The following is a 17,850-nucleotide window of genomic DNA, read 5'->3' as shown; positions in this document are numbered from 1 at the left end:
GACCCCTCACACAGGGGGTTAGATGGTATTTACAAAGTCTTTCTTTAACAATTGCCACAAGGGCAGTACTGGATCCCTTGACAAAAGTTACTGAGAAGTCATTACCTCTCATAATTACCAACACAGAACTGTCTGACTTTATTACTCGCTCACTATTCAGGACTACTTTGTGTCTGATGATACAGTGATATGTTTCTCAGCTCTTTAAAAACCCTTTCTGGCCCGTCAGTCATAACCATCTTCTGAATAACCCTGTGCCTGTCATGAACGAGTCACACCCATCCAAATAAATACCTCTAGATTTGCTGTTTATTACAGATTCAACTCCCAAATCTACAGAAAAAAAAAAAAAAAAAAACAAGGCTATGAGATCCCAGCCTGCTGTCCCAGAGATGCGGACGCAGTTTCTCGTTAAAATAGTTACTGTAAAGACTTTCAATGCGTCAGTTTTGAAGAATTGGGGGGTGTCTCTACTGTACCTATTCAGCAAAATCAAGGACCACAGCCAACAAAATGAAATTGCTTACCCATACATTTTACATGGATCACAAGGCATAGTTACACAAACAGAATACTGCACTTCATGATACTAAAATAAGTCAATGGGATTGCTACTGCGAAGAAGAAGAAAAAAAAGTGACGAATCTCTGTACAGGTCGTCAGGACTGAGAAACGCCGCTGTGACAGCGTGTCGGGTTAACTCAGGATCCGGCTTTGGTGTCTTTGTCCTTAATATTAGTCATTTTTCTATATTGTCCTACAATAAAAAGATGCAAGTACTGTATAACAAACCTACTAAAATTGTTCTTTTTTAAAAGGTAGAAACGCGTGGCAGATTTCTTTACAGTTAAATTTTATGTAAAAAGGATTAATAAAGTTCCCAACCCCACCCACAAGTCTGTATGCATTTTTTCAGCGCTCCCGTGGCGTCGATGTTTCTTTACCCCGTTTTGACGCAATAAAGATCTTTTAATGTCTTCAGTTCCTCGATGAGCGTCTTGTTCTGGTTTTCCAGGACTGCCACGCGGTTCTCCAGGCATTTCACGTATTCCTTCTTCTTCCTACGGCACTCCCGCGCTGCTTCCCTGGAGGATCAACGAAACACGCGTTTGTACGGAACTGATCTGAGTTTCTAGGGAGGTGCTTCTCAATCTGAAGCCGAGGGAACACCGAGCCACTTTCTCAGGAGTAGCGGCTTGAAACCTGCTCCCTGGAGACCTAGTTTGAGGCTCGCTCTATCAAGCCCCAAGCCTCCCCCGGTGTGCCGTGCAGTGGCCTGAAACCTGGTCTCCTGAACCAAGTTCCAAGCCTCAGAGCGGCTTCGTGTTCCCTCAGCTTAAGGAGGTTTTGCAATCAAAGTGTGAACCGTGGCGAGCAGTGTAAGGACACTTCATTTCCAAAATGCTCCACCTTAAATGTTTCAATACAAAACAAACAAATCCTATACCACCTTCAGTCTCTGTGTGCACAATTGCACCACGTTACGTTTCCCATCGATGAATCTATTTTATATTGCATATATGTTTTTTTTTATTTTATTTTTAGGGTAACTTGACAAACTCCATAGGGTTCACACAAACTGTTTTCAAATTTCTAACAAATTCGTGACCGAACCCTCGTTTCCACGCCCTACCTGTTTTTCATTAGTCTGATTTCCCTTTTCATCTGAGGGTCGTCCGACTTGGTGGTGTGAGACGAGAGAGTGACCGGCGATGACATCACGACAGTCTGTGGCAAGGACGTGGTGGTGGTGGGGGTCGTTCGAATCTGGTACGTCTGCATGTCCCCTCCGGCTGCTGGAACAAGATGCGAAATTCCACATCAAAACAAACCCTATTTCTCTCTCCAGACCAGAGGCAGTTTCAACAAATCGGCCCTGATTATTATTAATTTACACAGCGTTTGTTTCCAATGCAAATTGTTTTTTAATTTAACATTTAAAATCGTCTTAATTTAATACACGCTCCTCCGTTCGTGTTAAATTTCAAAACTACCAAAAACAAACAACGGTGCACATCTGTGACCGGAGTTTTAGGTACAGCTGTGTCCCAGAAACCATGATATTTGCCATGAGGTGCACGAAACAGGGTTTGAAATGTACTGACGGGTCAGATCGGCTCGTCCCAATGCTCAGTTTGCTCCTTGTGATGCTTGAGTCGCTCTCAAACACATTTGAAGAAGAAACTGTTTGAACAAGCGCTCAATTCCTTGTCTACCTTCAGGGGTTAACTCTGAGTGAATCAGGCCAACTGGACACTATGTTCATGCTAGCCTGCAGTGTGTACAGGGTGGGCAGAACCACTGCTAATGCAACGCTGCTGTGGACACAGACAAGCAGAATGAGAGTAATAAAATAAAGCTAGCCCTGTCTAGTGCTTCACTTACACTGCACCACAACTTGATTGCTGGGCACCAGTATCTGCTGTCCGTCTGACGTCTGTGCGTACTGCAGAATGGTGGTCCCCTGATGTGCTGTGGCTCCAGAATTGGTCATCGTTAGTGTCTGTAGACCCTGTATCCCGTCTGTCCCAGGGCTGGCCAGCTGGATCGCTCCATTAGGACCTATCGCAACTGAAAGATAATGATACAAAAATAGCTTTTTATTACAGTTCAAGCAAATACAAGTTGATGATGTCTTAAAACAAAACCAAAGCACATAATGATCCACATTATCAGTCCCGACTCTCAGAACTGCCCGGGGGTCACAGGTTCTCAGGAGTTTTAACCCTGTAATGCCCAAGGAAAGGAAAGCTACTGTATTTATCTAACTAGATTCAGTTTCCCCTGTCCGACGACACTATGGACTGCATCTGGCTTGTGAGGCTGCATTTAAAGACTAATAATAAGAGAGGGTTGGCGAAGCACTGACACAGCAGTGGGTATTACAGGGTTGAAGTGCGTAAGAGCAGTCGGACTGGGCCGGGCCCCGCACACTCACAGTACTGGCCGGTGCTGGTCTGGTAGATCGGCGTCGGTACCGTCATCGTCGTCATGCCCGTAGAGGAAGCATTCTCCTCTTCGTCATTGCGCGCTGCCATCTCCTCAGAAGACAGGTCGTTCAATATCTTCCTGCAAGAGAGAAGTTAAACCAAGCCTTCATTTGTACAGCCCTGGTCTGTCAGAGCCACGTGGAGTCAATCTGCATGCGCTGTGCATCAGGTTCACAATCAAACCCAACAAGGCCTTTGTATCCTCAAAACCTTCTATAGAAAGGCCACTTGGAGTCAGTATAGGCAGACCGAGTTTGCCAGCAGAAGCACTCTAGGTAAGCAAATTTACCTGCATGTGAACACTCAAGGTCAAGGTAGCTATGGCAACGTACCTGGAAGGGGTTACTGTTTTTTGTACGTTTATAAAAAGGGGATTCACTGAATGAAGAAGATGTGGAGACTGTACCTGTACGATGGTCGCCTGGCTAGGATGTCTCTTGATTTCTGTGATGAACCCGCACTGTCTGAGGAATCCTGTGAATCTTCACTGTCAGACAGCGATGATACCTAAACCATATTCAATACAAAATCCAGTTTCTAGCATGAGTGGACCTCAGGATGTGGCCAGGTTCTTAGCAAGGGTGATCAGATCATGTAGTTACAAGCTTGTTGAAAGGGCTAAATTCTCAGGTCATGTTTTCAGTCTTTTTTGTAAATGGAGATTTAGGCCTAGGGCAAGCATTTGCAAGAAAACCACTACAGGCTATAGAATAAACAGGCGACTCACAAAATTAAATACAAATAAATGCTGAATTACAGGTGCATAAACCCTTACAGAAACGGATTAATAACACGCTGCTAACTTAACGACTGGAATAAAACACACTTGATGAGAATCACAAGAACGCGGTTATCAACTGAACTCCTTGCGTGGTCTCAAACTGGAATCACATTTCGCTGCGATCGCTCACAGCTGCACTGGTTTCGTGAGACACACCTACCTGCACAGTCTGTACCTGAGGTGACTGGATGACTGACTGGGCTGTCTGGATGACACTCTGAACCTGAAGCTGTCCACTCGGCAGCTGAACCACCGTTATTGGAGAGCCTCCCAAAGACATCTGATCAGAATTACAAAATAAAATGAGGGCAGGGAATTGCGAATTTAAAATTGCAGTTACTAAAGAACAAATCAGTCGAAGGACATTGCTTCCAAATAAGATTAGACTGGGTTAAGGGTTACACTCGCCCTGCAATTTGTTTCTAACTTTTGGGAAGACTCTCTTTGTATTGTGGCCTGAACATGGTTTTACTCCCTCATTTACAGAGGAGGCAGTTGAGAGCAGCCTATGTACAAACTTACAAGTTCAGAGTACGTGGACAGTGAAGTTGCTTTGGTAGAAGTTGAATAAGGGTGTGGTTAATAACATCAAAACTAACTGGGACCATGTTCAAACAGTAAGAGACTCCCCTAATGAACACATGGTTATTTTAGACAAGACACACACACACGTTCTGAGCAACGACGCCATAAAGGAATACACTTCAGCGTTGCTTCGATTACTTTTCTGGAGCACTTTCTAACTGCCGTCATCAACCTGTCATTTTCTCTAACTATACTGTTACGATAACTTACTCGGATTTTGTGAACTGCAAAAGTCTAAATGCAATGCAGCAAATTACATCAGCCCTTTTTTGGTTCTTAATATATGTTTGGAGGATTAAAATACCTGTCATCCTACACCCCCCGCACCCCCATCCCCCCATACCCCCCATCCCCTCTACTGAATATATAAAAAGGTCACCTTACCTGTTGTGCAATCTGTGAGATCTGGGATGCATGCAATGTGGTTGGAATGGTGATTGTCTGTGATTCAGTGCCATTGCTGTTGTTCTGCTGCACCTCCTCCATTATCAGCTATAAAGGAAGCACACACACACACACACTTGTGTAACTGCACTGTGTATTCAGCTGCTCAAAACAAAGCAAACATGCTACATGGGCTTTTCTTTACATCTCATTTTCAATGGAATAAAAGCCTACTGGTGTCTCGCTCCACACCAGCAGCGTGCAGTTACCTCCTCCTGCACTGGGGTGATGATATCATGCTGTAGATAACCCTCGTTCAATTGCTTGAAGCGCTGATGCCGTGAAGAGGAACTGGCATTGTGTGAGTTCTGAGAGTGAAGGAAGTCAAGCTAAAAAGGTGGACTAGCTGCGGTGAGGAACACATCTTTATTTTAGTCAGGATGTGAGAGGCAATGACAATTTCCCTTCTGAAATGTCGGTAATTTGAAAAGACGAGTTTAAAAATGGTTTACCAGAAGCCACAATAGTAGTATAGGACTTCAAGTTAGATTTCGCAATATCACATTACTCAGTAGGTTTCATTCTACTTTATGAAGCAAGATGAGTTTGTTCTATAGGGTGATGCAACACCTTTGCTCAGAGCTGTGCCCCGGGCTATGAAGACAACTCTTTTTTTGTTCCTATTTAAAGGAGTATCCCATGTAGATGAAACAGCTCTGGTTGTCTGATAGGCTGCGGTAGCGTTATGACCATTGTTGGGATTATCAAACAGTACACATTTACACAGCAGCCATGCAGCATTTCTTTCATTAAATAGAACAGCATAGAAAGGTAATTTTCAATTTCATTCAAATCTACTATTTTGCAAAAAGCAAACCCTCTAGAAAAAAACACCACCACCAACTGTCTTAGTTTCATTTCCTGTTTACAACCGTCAGCGATGCAAACACGATAAAACATTTCCAGTTTACCGCTCACACTAATGTGCGCGTGAAAGCCACTGGCGAGGGATTATACAGCTGCATAGAGATCTTGAAGGGACCAGGTGGGGCGGTGCACCAGCATGCAAGCTGCTGCAGGATCAAGGTCAGGTTTCTCTTCATATCTTGTATGGAAAACAGGCTGGCAGAAACAGTAATGTTACTGCCCGAATAACACAAGCACAAACCTACACCTTGTTCTTTTGCAATGCAGTATCGCAGGTGCTGTGCACGACCCAGCGAAAGGGAAAGTATTTATATATTTGTTTTATGTTAGAAGGTGGGAGGCTCTTTCAGTGCTGTTAGACCCTGGCAGCCGATCTGTGATTGATATTTACAGCAAACAGATCAGCTGCAATCAGAAGTACTGCTTGATGTTGACGAAGCAAGCAGGCACATTCTCAAACGCCACTTCATTGTTTGTTTGGGTTAGTCACAACATTGCATAAAAACATGACCTCAGACATGTGCGCAGTCAAGCAGCACACACACTCACAGAGGTATGCCACCGTGCACTGTGCTGTGCAGAGCTTGTAGACTCAGGAAACAAACACAGCACAGTATCCAGGCCAACCCAGCGTGTACACCGGGTGCCAGCAATTACTGTCTACCTGCCAACCACGTGTGCCTTTGTTTTCCATGCAGAGATCTGCATATTCAGGGGTGTCTTTCAATAAGTCAGATAGTAGGTGCATAGTAACATACGCGCATAGATCGTTTCAAAAAGAAAGATTTATTAAAGCAACAACACAAAAAACTAGATTGAAGCACCCTGAATGAGGAAGTAATCTAAACTGGGTGGTTTAAGTTCCAGTGCTTAGGCCTGATTAATGAGCGAATAGCAGGGCTGGTTCAATGCTATTCCACACTGCATCACTAAATGTTTTTTTTTGTTTTTTTTTTAAACACATATGCAGCATTGGTTTTTGAATAAACACTTAGGATTGCAAGTAAATGATCTACCACTAGCTGCAGCTGTAATCTACCAAGTAAACATAGTGCTCTTAAAAGCAAATCCAGAAGAAGGCATGTCATTTCCTAGCTTTCATTAAAAGATTTTTTTCCCCTGTCCTGTTTACATTATTGTTCGGATTATAACCCCCTCCTCCTCTCCTCTCCTCTCCTCTCATTAGCTTACCCCCTTCACTTCCTCTTAGTGTTGTGTGAACTGCAGGCACAAAATGGCTGCTGCATGCCACCCAGATGTGCCCTTTCCTGGTGCAAACGCGATCCAAACTGTGACAGGAGCCAGTCAAAGGGTAGGGGATATTAACCCCAGCACAGTGGCTAATAACCCAGGGCACTGACCCAGGCAACCTGTTTTTCACCCCAGCGTGTTGGGAGGGTTAAAGCTGCATTTCCACTGTCATTATGACCCAGTTTGGGAAAGCGTTCCTATCGAGAATGGTTGTTTAGCAGTGACTGTCCTGCAGATCACACTGATAAAAGTGTGCACACAGCACTAAGAGCAGGCAGCAGCATCGTTCAGCTGGTGTTGCCAGTCTAAGATCTTTTAAAACAGCACAGGAAGCGTGGAAAATGCAAACACAGCTTTTGCGAGCAGAGTTGTGTGTCTAAAGCTGAGGGAACACAAAGCCACTTTTTCAGGTACAGCATCTTGAAACCTGGTTCCAGGAGACCTAGTCTGAGGCTGCTGCTGCTGTATCAAACCCCAAGTCTCCCCTGGTGTGCCACGCAGTGGACTGAAACCACGTTGCAAGCCACAAGGTGGCTGTGTGTCCCCTCAGCTTAATCCTGACTACAAGAATTGCACTAATAAAAACGAACAGGTAAGAAAGGTGAACTATAACCACTCAGCTTGCCTACTGCTGTCATTTCTATGCATCTATAAGCATTTGGGATTATTGGTGGTGGTGGTCTGACTTGAAACGAACGGCAGCTGCTTGATATGCTGTCCTGTAAAGTGGAAATGTGTTTTAGGGGCATGCAATTCATAACGTGTCTGTGAGACCGCTCAACCCAGCTGGGTGGGGTCACAGCCCCAGGAACGTTCTCCAGACTGCCATCATCATGACTACTTACTGAAATGATTACATCAGCCCAAAACATTTCAGTACAGCAACACCCCACACCTGCTGTCATGGGCAGGGGGCAGCATCACTAACAGTTGCATTACGCAGAAATGAATAATCTGCAATGCCAACTTTAAAAAAAAAAGAGAGAGATTTATCTTTATCATTACAGAACATATTCTCGCATTTAAAAACGCACTAGATGATTTTTCCGCTGACATGACCGTGGCCTCTTCCTGCAATGCTGTGTGACACTGTGTGGGTAATAAACGCGTATCTGTGTGAAACTCGTTTCAGTGTCTTCTGCTGGGTTAACAGGGCTGTTGCTTCACTGTGCCAGAGTCACGCTTGCCAGACAAACACAACTGTGGGCATCACATTTACTTTCACACGCTGCATGTCAGTCGAGAAAGCCAGTGGCTCTTTCTCTGTCTCTCGATTACCGAGAAAGCAAACGCACAGGATATGAAAAGCATATACGAAACCGTGCGAAGCAGAATCGAGATCTCCTCCGACAATGCTAACAAGAGAGGAAACTGGTGGCGAGGTTTGCATATCTCGCAGGGAAACGTCAGTGCCGTTTTGATTTTCAGTTTGAATACGGTAATCCACGGCGTGAACGAAGCCGCTCAAGCCGGAGTACATGCATGACTGTGTTTAATCTGGCTATATATACTGCAATGTGCTGTAAACTTGCTCCGAGCACACCGGCCAGGCATTCCCACTAAATGCAAACGACCACAAACCACAGCCACGCGTGTTTACTTTAACAGCGTGCAATCGGAACCACTTGTATTATTATTATTATTATTATTATTATTATTATTTGCAAGAACTTGGATGAGGGTCAGTTCTCAACAGATTTCGGAGATCTGCAATTACAAACCCTTCGGCGGGGAAAAGTCCCTGAGAAATGGCTGGCTGATTGAACCCCAACCCGCAGCCCCTCCTGCGCGCCGATTCCCGGGGAGAGCCCGCCGGCTCTGAACCCGTCTACCGAAACCGAAAGGGACCGCTAGCAAATACAGCAATAAATACAACACGCCTCGCTTCGACAGAAACACACTTTCAAAAACGAAACCGAACTCGTCCAAAGCCTTGCAACCTACATCAAAAAACAAAACAAAAAAAGCAATCTATAACCAAATTAAAAAATAATAATGAAAATACCACAAACAAATCCGATTAACGATTACACAACAGGACTACATAAAAACAAACACACAACCTAAGCGTGCAAGCGCTTTCCGGCGCGAAACTACACACTGAAGTAAATACACCGTGTGTGTGTGTGTGTTTGCATGTGTGTATGTATGTGTTTGTTTGTTTGTTTGTGTGTGTTTGTTTGTGTGATGCAGGCTCGCTTCCCGCCCAGCCCCCCTGAGCGCGTCTCTCAGCGCCGGCTCCCCGCTTCGTCGTGTTTATTCGCGGCTGTATAAAGTCACCCCGCACGCAGGGACCGCGTCGGCAGCACGTCAGCGACCCGGGCAGCCATTGAACAGCTTCGCCTCCACACAGCGCCGCCGAGCCGGGGAGGCAGAGCCGCCGCCAGCGAGCACCCAGCCGCCGCGGCCGGGGCGGGGTATTTACCTGGGCTCCGGACCCGGGCTGCCTCTCTCCTCCGCGGGCTCGCAGTCGCCTCCGGTTGCTGGTTTGTTTGGGTGTTTTTTTTCGTTTCTATTCGACGGGTTTTGTTTCTCTCTGTTTCGAGGAGGAGGAGGAGGAGGAGGAGGAGGAGGAGGGGGGGGGAGAATCCGTTGATCTTTTTTTAAATTTAAAAATAAAAAAAAAAAACGTTTTTTTTTTTTTTTTTTTTTTTTTTTTTTTTTTTTTTTTTTTTTTTTTTTTTTCAAAGGGAAACAAACACCGCCCACTTTCTAGACCGCGTGACTTCGTTTTCGGCCGCTAGAGCTCGCTGATTGGACGAAAGCTTTTTCAGAGCGCCCCCCCCCGCCCCGCCCCCTGTTGTTGAAGGGAGCGATGCTTCGAGCCGCCGCTAGAGGGCGCCGGTGCTTAAAAAAATAAAAAGCCAGCAACGCAAGCGCAGCGCTGCAGAGGCGCAAAATGCGTGTCAGCGAAATCAGTCAAATCAAACAAGGTCTCTTATACTTTATGAGGCAGAGGCAGCCTATCTACTAACACCACTCCACTGGGGCTGCCACCTCTGATTAATAAATAAAAAACCTGACAGCAATCGCGTCGCGGTGCTGGGCCCAGACCCCAGCCTCGCGTTAAAGGTGATGCTGTTGCAAACGCGGTCTGGGGAGGAAGCGCTTAACGCAGGTTTGCAGACTCAGTGCAGACCTGCTCCTGCTTTTGTATTTATTTATTTTGAAGTACAGAACTGTATCACATTGTGCTGTGCAAGTGTACAGCGGAGTCTAATTGATTAGGCTGTGCTTCAGCGCCACTGAAACACAAAACAAACCCTGTCAAAGGTTTAATACCTGTAATTCCCATCACCTGTCTATCCCGTGTTTTAAAATGTTAATAGCCTGTCTATGTCTTCTTTGTTCATTTCAACAACATGTTTGGATTGGGTTAACACTGTGTCTGCAGGACTGTCTCCCACTCTCGGAGGGGGACAGCCCTATCTCTTCTAATCATCTCCAGTGTTTGTGTGACCCATTCGCACCTCAACCTGCTTCTCAGCTCTTGTAAACCCTGCTGGTTGTGGTATACTGGGGGGGCGGGGGGTATAGACCATTTAAACTCCCTTTAGAAATCCTACAGTCACCCAGCAGAAAACACTGACAACTGCTGTACTGACAGCCAGTTCACAGCGTGCTTCTTCTGCAGCGATACAGTGTGGAGGAGGCAGCGGTGCGGTCCAGTGGTTAAAGTCCAGGGCTTGGAACCAGAACCGGTTCCAAAATCCCACCTCTGCCACTGACTGACTCACTGGGTGTGATCCTGAGCAAGTCACTTCACCCCCTTGTGCTCTGTCCTGCGGGGAGATGTTAAATTAATGTCCTATTGCAAGTGACTCTGCCTATAATGCGCAGTTCACAGCCTGCCTCTGTAAAGCGCTTTGTGATGGTGGTCCTCTGTGAAAGGCAAATATAAATATTATTATTATTATAGCATCCAGAATTATCTAACTTGTGCTCAGTTTTATGGTCTTAGCACATAGTGTCCTTGGAAAGCGTATTGAATTTCTTAATTTTCCTCCTAAAAGAGATTCAGAAACATGACTGGAATCTCAGGGGTTAAGGGTCAAAAAGGTCAAGCTTCTTCCACAGGACCCAGGACACCCAGTCTGCGTCCTGCCAGGCTTAACCGTGCCATCACGGGCAGGGACGGGGCGCTGGTGTTTCAGCATGGGCTCAAACACAATCTGTTTTTATTTTTTTTGTCCGTGAAACAAAACCCTACACCGGCATTGCAGCAAAATAAAAGCCTTTTTACTCTTTGTGTGTTTCGCAATTGAAACATGAAACAGTAATTATCACCAATATACAAAAAAACATTAATAGTCTTCAAAAATTCCAACAATACCTAAAAATCTTTATTATTATTATTATTACACATTCATATTTAAACTGTTAGTGCTCTGCATACACTGCATTATTATTAAAAAATAACAAAAAATAATCACCAAAACAAGACAGCAAGAACTGTAGACTCGCTAAAGACATACAGAGCAATGCTGGCATGGATTACATGGGCATTCATATTAACATGATGAGCAATTGCAAACCCCCATATATATATATATATATATATATATATATATATATATATATATATATATATATATATATATATATATATATGTTCTTTTGTGTTCCCAGTCTTACTCAACAGCTTCACATATATATATTTATATACACATCCTAAAACCCATGTTGGTTTCATCACAGTATACTGTGTTGTATTGCACAGCGTTCTGAAATGCAGCATGAATCCATATGAGACAATGTACAGATAAATCTCTCTCTCTCCATCTCTCTGTCTCTCTATGGGATTGTGTACGGACACAGATTGCATTCTGTGTTTAGGATCTGCATTGCACTGCGACGCGGCGAGAGGAATCCACTGTTTGCCGAGGTCTCTCCTTGCTGTAGCAGCACACAGTGCAGCCTGGATACACACAGTCGCTAAACTGGGCAGGACTTTATTTCAAACTTCACACATTAAGTACCAAATGCATTTTCCTTTAAATTATAAAACAAATAACGAGAACACAAGCTGCATTTTTGTAATTTGACACTTTCTAAAAAAAAAAAAAAAAAAAATCAACATTTCAGCAAGAAAAATGTGAATTTGGCTAGACCCTGAATTGAACCGATAACTTGCTTAATTAGACCTTTTGACTTGTTTTCAGCCCTTGAACAATCGCACATTTCAAGTTAGCTACAACATGTGATAAGTAAGTTGAACTGCAACTGTTTAAGAGCTGAAAACAAGTAAAAAATAAAAATAAATAAAAGGTCTAATTAAGCAAATGATCAGTCGAATTCAGGGTCTAGTTCAGTGATTGAGAGCTGGGTTGGCATGGAAACCAGCAGCCCCAGGGGGTCCCCAGGACCGGGTTTGAGAAGCGCTGGTCTTGCCCACGATGCCGTTCATTATCTCGTTAGCTGTTAACACCGGAGTGGAATAATGAATGGCCCTCCAGGAGCCTGACTGGACACCCTGCTTTAAAAGCATCTGCAATACGAACTAATGGAAAACGAGATTGAAACTTTCCATTCTGCCCCAGTTCTCTTTAATTAAATAAAGACTATTAGACACCGACTACCTCTCTCTCTCTCTCTCTCTCTCTCACACACACTTATTTTTCTTTGCAAGAAAGCAATTTGGATTTTGGGTCTCAACAGCATATGCAAACAAAACATTAGATTTTATTATCAGGTCAAATTCCTCGACGTATTTAAAAACAACAAATGCATTTATTTAGAGTTTATTTTTATTTTTTTACAAATCAGCATTTTAAAAAATGCAAAAAAAATAAAATAAAGTGTGATGATTTCGCACATCGATATCGAATCGTTTAGAAAGCAGCAGCCTGCATTTATCAAGTTTTTGGGGGGGGGTCCATTCAGGATTACAAAACCGCATTGCTGGAAAAGCTACAGAAACTGAAGTACATTCGACTCGGAAACTCAGCAGCTTGTAAACAATAACATATAAAAACTCAAACAGAGCCGAAGTGTGTGTTTCTTTATATTCATGCGCAACAGGGATTTGCCTTTCTTTGTCTCCTTTTTGTACGATCTCTCTGCAACGTTACTCCGTGGTTAGTTTTGCAAAGTGGGTAACTTTACTGTAAACTGAGACTGAACTTCAGGGTTTATCAGCCTGCTGAATGCGATCAGGAGGAAGATTCAAAACACAGACTCCCGGAGGCAAGGCTCTCCAAAAAAAACACGGACACATATCTGTAAACGTTTACATCTGTATGAACTACAGCCGTGCGCAGCCCCTGCAAGCCAGTAAGACCGCTCTGTGCTACCTGTAACGAATAAACCAAAACACTGGCTTCTCATGAAAACCACCAAAACAACTAGATTACAGCTAGACTGTGACCGACCACCCAGCTGCACTCAAGGAGCTGCAACTACTGGAGACAGAACAAGCCGGTCTCCGTGAGCATTTTCACAGTGCAAGTGTCCCGGGTCCCAGCTGCTGTTCCCCTGACTGGTTTCACATTGCAGGTGGAAACGGACAACGAAAAAGGTTGGTTTCAAAAACACATGCATTTTTTTTTTTTTTTTTTTTGTTGCCAAAAAATAAAAAATAAAATAGTATTTTGGATTCAGTTTAGTCTCTCCAACATGTCGCCTAATCTTGGATTAAAACCAGATTAAATTGGTTTTATCACTTTTGTGTGTGTGTGTGTGTGTGTGTGTGTGTGTTCTGCACAAATGCTACTGGCAGCTGTGCAAAGCTACCAGAAGAGTTACCACATTTGTCTTGTTGACGTGGGTTTTTTTCCTAGTTTTGCGCAGTGTTTTCAAATAAAATATATATATTTCACAGATCCACAGCGTACAAACCTCTCTCAGACAACTTTATTTTCTTTTTAAAACTGTACATTTATCTCTATAAAATAACGTTATAATATATTTCTATCTACTATTATCTCTAAGCAACATACAAGGGACCAGGTCTGGACTTAAATTATAGGGATTTGAAAACAGGTTTGAGGTACCAGTGGTGCTGGAATTCCGGTGGGAGGGAATTCCATTTCCTTTTAAAAAAATCAATTCCCAGTTCCCTTTAATCAATTCCAACCCACCCTTGATCAATCAGTGGCACTCGGTTAAAACGAGGTTCTCCCAGACAGCGGCTGCAAATCGCTTCAAATCGAAACCTCTGTTTGTTAGTCAGATAAACTGGCTTCAAGTGAAAGCAGATGAAGAAATCTCAACAGTGGCTATGTATCTCAAATATTAATTATTGGAATTGGGAATTGCTTTGGAAATGAAATTGAAAAAACAGACACTGAAGCCCGACCCTGGCTGGAATATTAAAATCAGGAGTCAAGTAAAAGCAATCATGTAAAATAATTACAATAACAATAAAAATTCCCACAGGATATAAGGCAACAACTTGTCCCGCTGTCTTGAAATGATTTGAGTATATTTTGTTGTTTTGCACCAATATACTGTTTACATGTGTTATATGTGTAAACACACGCACACAAAAAAAAAATAATAATAATAATAATGGAAATAAAATTAAAATTGCATTTCAGTTTTGTTTTTTTAAATTAGTCCGCGCGTATGCAATTCCAAAACTCAACGCTGCAGCTCTCAAGCATCAGCAGATTAAAATAAAAACATATTCAAAAAAGGTGTTTGAGAAGAGCCGACCTTGCTGTGCTGTTGACCTCGCTGCCTCTGCAAAGCCAGTCCGTCTGTTTACCTCCGAGCAGCAGGGGGCAGTGTCACAGCGGCAGGGAAACAATTCCCTGCGCCGGAAACGTTAAGACTTGGGTTCGATAAGGCAAGGGGGTGGGGTGTAGGGGGTGATGATACTAGACCAAGAGACAACTGCAGAGGTCTCTGTGCAGTTGGTCAATACATTTTCGTTATTCAGTAAATTCGCATCTTGTTGAGGCTCTACCGCTGTGTGCTTGCCATCTTATTACTGCAACTCGCCTGATTTCTATAGAGATGGGCGGCGTCATGCTGGGAACGGTCAGCCCTCGGCTCACCAGACAGCCATCCCCTTGCATCGTTCTGCACCGCAGTGGGAATATCGCAAAATCCCTGTGTGGAGTTGGGATCTGGCAGACGAGAGATCTATCTTCGCTGTAGAAGTCCTGGAAGGGTAGTGTCTTACTGAGACACGGATCCAGGTGGATCCGGCCCCCCCGCCCCGCCCGTCTGAGCGTTGAGTTTTGGAAGGTTCTCGCTGGTGCTCCTCGCTCTCTACATGTTGTAAGCCACGTAGATGGGGTCCAGCTGATCTGCCAGGAAGCTGTCCCGCAGGTGCATGCGCTGCTTCTCCCCGCGCGAGTTGATGGGAATCACGCCAGGGTCCACGACCACCACCACGCCCACGATGAGGTGGTGCTCCTCCAGGACCACGTTGGTGACCAGCGGCACCAGGTCCAGAGCCTCCTGCTCCGAGCCGCACAGCTCCGACACCACCACCAGCAGGTTGGTCCACGTGAACACGGCGCTGGGAGACGGAGAGGGAAGGACACACACACACACGAGGAAGGTTATTTTTTGTTTGTTTTTGCCATTATTTATTGGGTTATATAACAGTAAGACTTGGGATGTATTTATTGTCTGAGAAAATGTATTTAAAAAAAGAAATCAGAAAAGGTGTGCTTTCATTCCTGTGCAGTGTGTATGCAGTGTCCTGTGTCCTGTGTGCAGTGTGTATGCAGTGTCCAGTGTCCTGTGTGCAGTGTCCCGTGCGCAGTGTCCTGTGTCCCTCACCACTCCGCGATGCTCCTGTGCGCTCGGGACACAGAGGTCTCAATGTCGATGGGATGGTAGCGAAGCCCCCGCAGCTCCAGCGTCTCGTCCAGCGCTCCCACCACGTACAGGGCGTCATGGCGACCTGCGTCACAGCAACAAAATGCGCCGTTTAGAACACGCACAGCAGAGACACGACACCCGGGGGCCCCCACCCCTCCAGCAGGAACCGCGGCGCTGCAAGCCCAGCGTCTCGCCCTCCCGCGGTGTTCCCTTCCGATCGAGCGCTTCTCTTATGGACGGTTCACTCCGCCCGCCACTATGAGCTTGCAAATAAAATCAAAGCTGTGCAAAGCTAGAGGGGCCGCTGAATGGAGGGAGTGTGGCATCAGATCTGAATGCAGGGCAAGCCCCCCTCGTCCCCTCCCCGACTCACCTCCGCTAGCATCCAGCAACTCGGTCCTCTTCACAAAGCCCAGGTACCCGGTGCGAGCCCACAGCGTCTGGGTGTCCCCGAAACTGAGCTTGGTGTTGAAGTGGTCGGCCTGGAGGTTCTCATCTCCGTAGATGGTGTAGTATCCACTGGAACACTGCGGGCTGCTCACCCACACCTGGGACAGAGAGGGGGCGGGGAAATCAGTGCGACTGTACCTGAACCGCGGCACACCTGCGGAATCACTCATCCATTACAGCTCAGGTACGCATTCATTTCTCACTTTTGGTGACCCCGTTTCCTTGAAAAAAAATAATACAGTCACAGAGTCTGTATTTGTTTACCTGTGTTTATTACTGGGCTCTTTGCAACAAACAGAGTAAACATGTTAATGTGGGGACTTCATTCAACACTTCTGCTGTACTTGCAATCGGAATTAGAATCAGAATCAGAATCGGAAGTGGAATCAGAATTGGATGCAGGTCTGGGACACAGACTAGGAGGGAATCTGCAACTCAGTTTTCACTGAGACCCAAAAAGTGGCTGAAACTCAACCCAACTCACCTCTCCCAGGTGGGAGTCCCCCAGGGGCCCCTTTGTCTCCGGGTTCACAATAACGACCCTGACCCCAGGCAGGATCTAGAAGAAGGAGAGTGAGCATCGTTATTATAATGCAGGAGCGTGCTGGAACAGTGCCAGCAGCACAAACACACACACACACACACACACACACACACACACACACACACACACACACACACACACACACACACACACAAAGCCCTGGCTGTGCAGTTAGACCAGGGGATGAGGATACAGGGCATTGCTGTACACGTGCAGGGAAATCAATCCTTTTGCTATTGATCGTTTTGAATTCGAAAGCGCGTGCGCAGTGTTTACATGCCAATCTCAAACGGGGCTCCAGGAATCAGTGCTGCTGAACCCCAATAAAACCCGACATGATCTCCAAACTGGTTTACAGAATTAGGAGTAAGAGATCAAAACGATAGCGTTAGAGAAAATTCAACTGGCAGGTAGATGAGGGCAGTTAAAAATCTGGTTCGTTTGTGAGTCTGGAGAGATTAACAGGGTCAGCGCTGGGAGTTTAAAAAAAAAATTCTCAACATCTTTCTTACCTTTCCAGATTCAGTGAGAGGAAGGCTTTGTGGGGCTCCCTTTTCTACCAAACGAACCCTGAAAACACAGGAGCAGTCAGTGGAAGCTTACAAAAACGTCACAGAAGAGACGAGTGAAGTTTCACAAAACACAAACCCTCACTCTGCTGAAATGCCACAAGCTAACACGATCGAGACGAGCACGCAGCCGAGCTCCTTACCTGTCATGCCTCAGAGATTTCATGTCCACGTACACCGTCGTGGGGTCTGGCCCCGTGGTGCCCTGTGTTAAAGAAAGGAAACGTTTATTATATATACATTGCAAAGGCTGTGCAAAAGTGCATACAGGTAAGGGTTCGAATACGGCCGAGCAATCGCCCCTCTGCCAACCGCGTTCAAATTCGTCTGTACAGCAGCACGCCCGCATCCACACAAATCAATTCAGTTCCAGTTGTGGAGATTTCGTTCTGATTTCTACCTGTAAGCTGATGGCCAGGTTGACTCTCGACCCGAAGGAGGTGCTGACTGCTCGAGGGGACAGTCCCAGGTCCTTGAAGAGTTTGGAGAAGGACTGCGTGAGCAAGATGCGCGGTCTCTCCTCCGCCACCACCACGCAGGCACGCACACAGGACAGGTTTATACCACGGGCCTGAGAGAGGAGAGAGGAGA

The 17,850-nt window shown here is 45.2% G+C and overlaps 2 protein-coding genes across 8 annotated transcripts in view; both read right to left on the bottom strand.

Moving 5' to 3' along the window:
- Window positions 1–238: 238 nt before the first annotated feature.
- On the bottom strand, window positions 239–9,508 carry atf1 (activating transcription factor 1). Of its 5 annotated transcripts, none has more exons than XM_041241606.1 (8): window positions 9,344–9,508; window positions 4,741–4,848; window positions 3,932–4,051; window positions 3,397–3,497; window positions 2,939–3,069; window positions 2,386–2,571; window positions 1,634–1,793; window positions 239–1,085 (listed from the first exon to the last, which is right to left on the bottom strand). In XM_041241606.1, the coding sequence occupies exons 2-8, from the start codon at window positions 4,840–4,842 to the stop codon at window positions 941–943; spliced, it is 945 nt and encodes a 314-aa protein (XP_041097540.1). In that variant the 5' UTR covers window positions 4,843–4,848; window positions 9,344–9,508; the 3' UTR covers window positions 239–940. The 5 variants fall into 5 exon arrangements, with proteins under 5 accessions (XP_041097540.1, XP_041097541.1, XP_041097538.1 ...); XM_041241607.1 differs by having other exon boundaries at window positions 1,634–1,796; window positions 3,947–4,051; window positions 9,344–9,506; XM_041241604.1 differs by having other exon boundaries at window positions 1,634–1,796; window positions 9,344–9,505.
- Window positions 9,509–13,756: 4,248 nt separating this feature from the next.
- The window catches only part of dip2bb (disco-interacting protein 2 homolog Bb), a 46,926-nt gene continuing 42,832 nt past the window's right edge, over window positions 13,757–17,850 (bottom strand). For all 3 annotated transcript variants that reach the window (XM_041241601.1, XM_041241600.1, XM_041241602.1), the window contains 7 exons: window positions 17,660–17,830; window positions 17,403–17,464; window positions 17,203–17,260; window positions 16,631–16,705; window positions 16,070–16,244; window positions 15,655–15,778; window positions 13,757–15,388 (listed from right to left, as the gene is read on the bottom strand). In XM_041241601.1, coding sequence (XP_041097535.1) covers window positions 15,136–15,388; window positions 15,655–15,778; window positions 16,070–16,244; window positions 16,631–16,705; window positions 17,203–17,260; window positions 17,403–17,464; window positions 17,660–17,830 — 918 coding nt within the window. In that variant the 3' untranslated portion in view covers window positions 13,757–15,135. The remainder of the gene's footprint in view (window positions 15,389–15,654; window positions 15,779–16,069; window positions 16,245–16,630; window positions 16,706–17,202; window positions 17,261–17,402; window positions 17,465–17,659; window positions 17,831–17,850) is intronic.

This window comes from Polyodon spathula, unplaced genomic scaffold, assembly GCF_017654505.1.
Source record: "Polyodon spathula isolate WHYD16114869_AA unplaced genomic scaffold, ASM1765450v1 scaffolds_796, whole genome shotgun sequence".
Classification (NCBI taxonomy): Eukaryota; Metazoa; Chordata; class Actinopteri; order Acipenseriformes; family Polyodontidae; genus Polyodon; species Polyodon spathula.
The sequence above is the reverse complement of the archived record's forward strand: the minus strand, read 5'-3'. Positions and strand labels throughout refer to the sequence as shown.